Below are 8,352 nucleotides of genomic sequence, written 5' to 3'. Positions count from 1 at the left end.
CTCCTGCTGGGAGTGGCCAATCGGGGCAAGGGGGCCGGCGCTCACGTCGTCCGATTGGGCGGGGGCGGAGCGCCGGACACGCCCCTTCGGAAGACTGGCCTCACCTGGGACGGCGGCGGAGACAGGTGCGGGGCTCTCCGCCGGCCCAGCATCCCTTGCGCGGCCAGGGGCGCGGGAAAGGCCTCCCGGGCGGAGGGGTAGACTGCCGCGGCCCGAGGGGGTCGCGGGGCTGCGAGGGGGCCAGGTAGGCCGCCTCGTGGGCCGGCTGGGAGGGCTGAGAGCGGCCGGGGGGGCGCCTCGGCGGCGGCTGGCTGGCCAGCGCCTCTCCGGACGGACGTTTCTCTCTGCAGGGAGGAAATGCTGAGGCGGAGTTTGGTGGTTTCTGCCCCGGGCAAGGTGATCCTGCACGGCGAGCATGCCGTGGTGCACGGAAAGGTAGGCCTTCGCCCGCCTTGAGGGCCCCCAGCCGCCGGCCGGCTCGTGGCCTGCGCCCCTTGGGCTTCCCGGTGGGCAGAAACGGCGCTGCTCCGGCAGCCGGGCGGGAGCGGCGGCTTCGTGCGCTTTAAAAGGCTGCTTCAGTGAGCGGGTTGATCAGTTGCCCGGAAGCGTCAGCCGCTTCGGCTCTGGCCTGATTTTAATCCTGGGGTTTGATAAGTATCAGCAATTCCTTGTGAGCTGCGGTGCGTTCCTATCAAGGGCATATACAGGTTGCTATTTTTTAATAGGCTCAGTGTGCCCCCGTGCTAATTTTGAAGATTTTGTAAATCAGTTGTGTGGGAAAATGTTAACTGGGTAATCATTTGTAGCCGTGCTTTCTTAGTTTCAGATGAGCCTGAAATAATACCATAATATATTTAATAAGATAAGCAGAACATTTTTAAATATGTCCTTAATTTTATACTATAACCCTTGCCCACTAAAACATGGAACTGTTTTTTTTTCTTTTGCTCTCTGACGTTTTTAAAAAGATGTTTGCCTCTGCTGATGTGGTCCTAATTGTGAGAGGAATAGTTTGGGCATAATTTTTAAATTACAATGCAATCGGTAAGGATTTAACTTCCTGCTACGTTCCTCTGATGCTTCTGGGATGCAGGTAGCTCTGGCAACTGCTCTGAACTTGAGAACTTTCCTTCGGATGACTCCGCGACATGATGGGAAAATCTCACTGCAGTTGCCTAATCTTGGGAGCAGATTCAACTGGGAAGCTGCTGACCTCCAGCCCCTGCTAGCAGCATTTTCAGGTAGGCATGTTATGCAGAGTGCAGCTATAATCACAGTTCATGCCAAAAATACACACCAGCGTTAGAGAGATTTAAAGAATGCAATGTCCTTATCTTGTTCTCCAAAGAAATCCAGCCAGAAAGTATAAAATATCTGGTTGTTTATTGAGAAAGATAAAAACTACATAAAATACAAGTTTCTTGCAAAACATAGAAAAAATCACTTCTTCTCATATATGTGGCATCCAGGACTTATCCACTACACAAGTTTAACAAAGTCTCTAGCCAAAAACTCTCAGAGAAGAGGTACACTACTTGGTTATTAGTTACTACTACATAACCCATAAAACTGATTACATGATGGCTAAAATTCTACTGAGCAGTGAGACATGTAATCCTCACACTTTATTAACACTATGCACCACCCCTTGAGTAACTAGCATGTTGTTGTTGTTGTTGTTTAGTCGTTAAGTCGTGTCCAACTCTTCGTGACCCCATGAACCATATTGCGCCAGGCCTTCCGGTCCTTCACTGCCTCCCTGAGTTTGCTCAGTTTCATGCTCATTGCTTCAATGATGTTATCTAACCATCTCATCCTCTCCCGTCCTCTTCTCCTTTTGCCTTCAATCTTTCCCAGCATCAGGGTCTTCTCCAAAGAGATAACTAGCATACAAACGCCAATAGGTGGCGGTGAATGGCAGTATACGTGCACACTAACAAAATAACTGCAGCTGGCCTAACTTTTTAGCCACAACAATATGTTTGAAGATAGCGAGGTGCATTTCTTCCCATGAGAAAATCCTAACAAGGCACAGAGTGCCTTTGTGGAATTCCACTTTCCTGCCCTTTACCCTGATCCGCAGGGAGCCTCAGCTACTGGGGAAGTGGATGTGTTTCCAATCTAGCAGTTATTGGTGCATCGACAAAAGCAGCAATAGCCAGTCTGTCGTCCTCATCTCTTGCTGCCCTGGGTCTGTGATGTTGCCCTCACTTTGAGAGGGCTCCCAAAATCAGATTTATCTTAAAGTCTTTGTTTTGTGGCCCCAAGGAACATCGAACAGGGTTAGGTGTTTCAGTTTCTCCAGGGCATGATAACTGCCTGAGAGTTTCTTGACTGTTTCATGGGAGCATCTGATAGTCTGTTATATTGCAGGCAGGCCATGTGCATTCAAAATTGTATCAGTCGAATTTTGCCCCAAGGAAAACTGATTGGTGACTTGTTACTGACGTTACATCGATGCATCTGAAATAATTAGAAAGGGTTGTCCAAATGTATTGAAGGAAGGTCTCTTGCCTCTTTTTCTAGGAATAGGAAATGATGTCTCCTGCTGTTTGTTTTCTCCTCAGTTGAGCTGCCTGATGCTCAGCCACCCAGCACTGAGCAAGTGGAGAAGCTGAAAGAGTTTGCAGGGGATGATAACGGACATGAAGCAGTCCACCATGTGGCTACTGCAGCCTTTCTTTATTTGTACTTAAATGTTGCATCTAAATGTGGGTAAGACAGTGAATCTCACCTTTGCTACGTGGCTTTTTCGCTCCTGACAGTTGGGATTGCCAAGTCTGTCTTCCCAACCTCCGCATGATGAAGTTGGAGGCATTGATTCAGGGTGTGGAGCTAGCCTGCCCTACTCTGTGAATTTCAGGAGGGTTTGGTAAATGTGCAGATGACTGTTAACATGGACCCTAAAGCATGTGCATTACAAATAATAGAGAAAGCATGGGGTACAGCAAAGGAAGAGTGACTGAAAGACAGCAGAGGAAGAGTAAATGTTTTTATTATCATTACATGAATTTAAAATCAAGCTAGTGGGATTAAGGGATTATTTGCAGAAAATTATGACTCCTTCATGATTGGTGAAATAAAATCAGAGTGCAGGCTGTATCTGTTTTAAAAAATCAGGAAACTAGGAGTGAGCAATACTTATTACTTGTTTCTAAGGCACACTTCTGGAAAAACCAAAGGAGAAGATAAGCAAAGAAAAGCCAGTTTTGTGGCCTTACTTTTTCTGTAAGCCAGTTGTGACAGATCATGAAGGCGGAGACTGTTTAATTCTGCTCAGTCTGAGGAAAGTAATTGGTGAAATTGTGAAACTGAATTTTTGCAATGTTCTCATCTTTCAGGTTTCTGCCAACTGTTGACATCTTGGTGTGGTCTGAGCTGCCCACTGGCGCTGGGTTAGGCTCCAGCGCAGCGTACTCTGTCTGCCTGGCAGGGGCGTTGCTTTCTGGATGCGGAGCCATCAGTTTTCCTCTGCAGGAGGGCCAAGTTGTAGCTAGGTAGGAGTTAGGAAAGAGCGTAGTTGGGAAATAGGGCGCCAGGTGGTTTGTTTCCACCTGTCCAAGTAGAACCGGGGATGTGTTTTGGCAGCAAGGGGAGGAACGGAGGTGGCCTTTTGTCATCTTAAAGCCCTGCCTTGGGCTCTTGTTGCACAAGGAGAGGATTGTAGTTCTGGGGTTGTATGCAGAAAATCCCAGGTGGGCCAGAAGCAGCAGGTCAAAGGAGGACCCTGGAGGGCTGCTGAAAGTGTGTGGTGACAGGCTGATCCCGACTGAGGCCACTTCTGCTCTTCCAGGTGGACTGAGGAGGAGCTGGACACGATCAACAGGCTGGCTTTCCGAGGAGAGCAAGTGATCCATGGGAATCCTTCTGGGGTGGACAACGCTGTGAGCACATGGGGTGGGTGTTCTCTTCTTTTGCATTTCTGAACTGGCTCAGGCGCAGCGAGGGGACTGTGTCCCCTCTCTTAGGTGCTGGACAGAGCTGCCTATGGGAACGACACTAAATGTTCCTTATGATTCCAAGAAAAGATTTCGACTACTGTAAATCCCAGGGCCTCCCTTTCTTTGGTTTATGACAAAGGAGTAAATAGCCAGATGTCTCCCTGTTGCTAGTTCCTGTGAATTTGAGTTATTTTGCAGAATATAGGAAGATAAAATGTCCCAGGAAACAGTTCTTTTTTTCCTTCTTCCCCAAATGTTTAGGTGGAGCCTTACGGTATTTTTCAGGAAAAATCTCCTCATTAAAAAGGTAAGGTTCATTTCAGCATTAATGTTTAGATAGTTTTAAAGAGAATTGGTTGATTTAATAAAGTCATTCTTTAAAGAATGAGTTGTATTGTTTAGCATGACCGTGTGTGAAAATATTTCGTTTGAGAAAAAATACTTTTCTCCAGGGTTTTGATTTACAGAATGATCAATGGGTTAAAATGTTTTGATTTTAAAAAAATGAATAGCCTTGATAGGCTGATTAATTTATTTAAGCAGAAGAGAAAAGTCTTGCTTTTGAAGAACAGCGTTACCAGCCTTCCAGTGATCTCACTCTGTGTCTGAGGCATCATGTCATGAAGGTTGCCTTTTGCAAGCAGGCAGAACGTAAGGGAGTTTGCATGCTGAAAATTGCCAGAGTGGGTTTGGCAACGGCTCCCACCCCGTACCTTCTGCTGGCATGGCCTAATCGGACTTCATTAAAATCTTTCGCAGGGTGTGAAATTGCTCTATTAGCAGCTAATGTTAGACACCAGTTATTCTTGTTGGCAGTTATTAGAAAACAAAGTTATTTTGGCTTGCAAAATGTGGGCCTTGGTTGGGTCGTTAAAAGACCACTTGCGACACGGTAAGCTAATTCTAACGAAAACATGCCTCTAATTGATGATTAAGCTTAGCAGGCGAAGGTCCCTTACTGGCACGACACTGCGGCTGTCTAGCATTCGCAGGAACAGAAGTGAAGGGCATGAGATGCTTCAATCCTTCTATGCGGGGGGGAACAATGGGCTTGTAATTTCACCTACTTGGAGTGGAGATGCTTGTAGAAAACTACAAGAGGGAAATTCTCGCCCCTCTCCCAGGCTGCAAACTTCTGGTTCCTTTGGGGGGAAATAAAAACAATATCTTCCTCCTGTAGCTATGCCCGGTGGGTCTGCATTCTTGGTTATTGGGATAGCAACTCCCAGACTGTTGACTTGATTTTTAAGAGTCTGTTTCTCCCCAGTGTGCCTACCCTGCGGATTTTACTGACCAACACTAAAGTTCCACGGAGCACCAAGATCTTGGTTGCGAGGGTTAAAGACAGGCTCCTGAAGGTATGTATTCTCACTCCTCTTCCAAGGAATTGTGACTGCCTGGGATTTATAGTTGATGACATGCCAAAATATTTTAACGTATAGAGAGGATGATTTGGGGAGAGTCTGCATAAGAAACACAGCTGTGTCAGGAAGCAGGAGGTGGCTGCCTCAGACCCCGCTGCTTCAGGGTGTTTTGGCAGAATGGCCAAGAGTTCTTTAAGCAGCACTCCCAGGGTCTCTGTCCCCTGACTGTTCGGCATCATTTTAGCAGAATATTCTTTGCAGCTCTGTGCTCAAATACACCATTCAAGCATGTTCCTTTTCTGTTTCTCATTTCCTGCTGACGTTTAATAGAAGCAGGTGGTTTTTAAAAAGTAAAGCCTATAACCATTCCAAGTTAGGCTGGATGCTAAGAAGACTCTTTTTTGATTTTTTACGTCTTTCCTTTTTTTCTTTTTGCTCTTCCTCTCCACCCCCACCGGCCACCATTTTCCCTCCTGCAGTTTCCTACTATAATGGAGCCAGTGCTCACTTCAATAGACGCAATTTCTCGGGAATGCGAAGGTATTCTTGAGGCAATGGCTCACGATCCATCACAGGAACACTACTCCATGCTGGAGGTAAGCCCTTATCTCGATTCCTTCCTTTGCTCTCATACCATGAGGACTAGGACCCTGCTCTTAAAGCAGAAAAACAAGCTAGGTTTTTTTCCACACTCAATTCTGCCTGAAGCGTGTTCCATCTGTACCTGCGATTCTTCTGTTAAACCTCAGCCCAAATTTGGAAGATCAGCAGCTTTTCCTTGCACTCCGTATGCTGCCTCCCGCCCAGATGGCCTCTTTGGAGGCCCTGATGCTCTGAGGCACGGAAGTTGCAGAGCTGTGCTCCCCCTTCCCTCTCCCGACAGCGACAGCGTCTCTGCCTTTCCAACAGGAGCTGGTGGACATCAACCAGCATCTTCTGAACGGGATCGGAGTCGGCCACCCTCTGCTGGACCGCGTCTGCCAGGTCGCTTCCTCCCACGGGCTCCATAGCAAACTGACAGGTGCGGGGGGAGGCGGCTGCGCCATCACTCTACTACCACCAGGTGAGGCATCCTCGTCTAGCCTTTCCCTTCGCTCGCACCGGTTTTGTTCCTGCTCTTGAGTTCTCTGCCGGCTGTGAGCAGGTTGAGCGTCATAGCCAAATGCTGAGCAAAAGAGCCAGTTGGCCCACAAAGGTCGCTCAGGACGAGTAACAGTAAAACCAGTTAGATAAGTACGCTGCTGTAGCTTTCCCTGAACCACAGCCCTCCACGTGTGTTGCAATGCAGCTGCTGGGGACGTACTGGCTTTCAGCTGTACACACGTACTTTCAGCTGCTTACCCCATCCATAACATGGGCGTGCTTTAGGGGGTAAACAGTTGGTGTTTTGATGAATCAGTAAATGTCACACTTAAGGTAAATGAAACCATTCTGAAATCCTACTTAAATTCTGCTGAAGTTGCTCGTTGAAAGTGCCTGTCTGGATGGCCATGCTTGCCATCTGTGCGTGATCCAAGACCGGCATTTGTGGTTTGCGCACGTCCCCGTCCTCCTCTGCCTGTGCATGTGGCTCTTTTTTAAGCGTTCCAATTCCTTTTGCTGCAGTTTTGAGTGCAAGTAATTCTAAATTGCTTTGGGCTCTGACTGGGGGCGGGTGGCTCTGTACCCAACCGTGATATTTTGAGAGTCTAACTCGGAAGTGACCTCTCTTGGCAGACACTGCTCCTTCGGTGGTGGAAGGTGCCATCCGAGACCTTGGCAGCTGTGGGTTTGAGTGCTGGGAGACGGATATTGGGGCGCTCGGAATAAGCGCACACTCCCTGCCCTCCCTGAAAACAGAAGTGCAGAAGGTTTTGAAGGGGAGCTAATGGTGGCAGTGAAGACTGACTCCCCCGCCTGGGAACTGCCCTAACTTGGAGTGGACCCCCCAGGCATCTTCCGAGGCAGCCTGGCGGTACTCTGTCGGTTTGGGATGGGTGCATGCTCAGCGGGACTGGGGGCTGCTGAAGTACAAGGGGGCCGAGGGGCTGGTAGCTGCAGTCTTCCTAACCGCTCCCCTGCCATTGCCTTGGCTGCACCTGATAACAGAGTGGTCTTTGGCCATGCTAATGTGAGCTAAGACCTGTTGCCCACTGCCGGGTCACAGACTCTAAGAAAGCCAGGCAGGAGGGGGAATCCCTCCCCCACCTGTCACGCCCCACCTCCCCAAATCATTCCTTGGTGATTTTCTCACAATGCTACTGGACAGTAAAGCTCCCCTTAACCTCCCCACCAATGCTTTTTCCTTTGCTGTCTGCAGTGATTCAGAAGCTCCCCACCCAACCCCAAAAAAACCTGTCCAGTTGCGCTCTGCTGCTGAACAGGAACAAGGCCTGGCAAGTTTGCTCTGGGAGATCAAGTTGTTAACTGTCTCTCTTCTGACTTGTCCCTATTTTTTAATGCTTCCTGGGGAATATTCCAACACGAGCATTACTGCAACTGCACGGGGGGGGGGGGGGGGCAGGCTCCCTTGTTAATGAAAGCTAAGTGGCTTGAAATGGAATGACAAATGGGACCTGCTGAATACCCTCGAAGAAAGCGCGTTTCTGCCGGGGCTCAAGTTTGTTTTGTTGCATTTGGCCAGTTAATCAACTCAAGCTTTCTGTTGCCGGTGGATAGCCTGCTGAGTCAAAAGCTTGCAGGTTGAGGGGATGCACTTTATGGGGTTCTGAATAAAGGCTGGGTATTAAAGGTGCCTCTTCTGATTGTGGCTGGCAGCTTTTGTTTAAGGACTTCCCTCGGTCCTTGGCTGGGCGTTTTCCCAGCAGCCACCGGGCAGGCCCTGCTGGAGCCAGTGGGGTGCTTGGCCTGGATCTGGTATTTCGCTGCGTGGTTTGAGCAAGGTTTTTCGGCAGCCTCGGACACTTTGCTGAACACCAGAGGGCATCAGAAACCCACTTACGGAGAAGCCCTCACAAAGCTATTAGAGGTGCAGCGTTTCTGGCAGCCGGAAGGCTCTCTTAATCTTGCAAACGTGGGAAAGGACGTCTCCTCTCCGTGGCCCAGAT

The 8,352-nt window shown here is 48.8% G+C and overlaps 1 protein-coding gene across 2 annotated transcripts; it reads left to right on the top strand.

Annotated features, from left to right (window-relative positions):
• The first annotated feature begins 35 nt into the window (after positions 1-35).
• On the top strand, positions 36-8,039 carry MVK (mevalonate kinase). Of its 2 annotated transcripts, none has more exons than XM_007439551.4 (11): positions 36-125; positions 351-435; positions 1,094-1,241; positions 2,568-2,715; positions 3,342-3,497; positions 3,794-3,897; positions 4,203-4,248; positions 5,209-5,299; positions 5,785-5,901; positions 6,215-6,368; positions 7,022-8,039. In XM_007439551.4, exons 2-11 carry the CDS (start codon positions 358-360, stop codon positions 7,171-7,173), a joined length of 1,194 nt encoding a protein of 397 aa, XP_007439613.1. In that variant the 5' UTR covers positions 36-125; positions 351-357; the 3' UTR covers positions 7,174-8,039. The 2 variants fall into 2 exon arrangements, with proteins under 2 accessions (XP_007439613.1, XP_025029768.1); XM_025174000.2 differs by having other exon boundaries at positions 74-244.
• Positions 8,040-8,352: the final 313 nt, after the last annotated feature.

The sequence above is a fragment of the Python bivittatus genome, unplaced genomic scaffold, assembly GCF_059951505.1.
Source record: "Python bivittatus isolate LINGU-HERP-01145 unplaced genomic scaffold, Pbiv_v1 ctg000100_np1212, whole genome shotgun sequence".
NCBI lineage: Eukaryota > Metazoa > Chordata > Lepidosauria > Squamata > Pythonidae > Python > Python bivittatus.
Note: the sequence above shows the minus strand (reverse complement) of the source record. Positions and strands in the feature narration are given on the sequence as shown.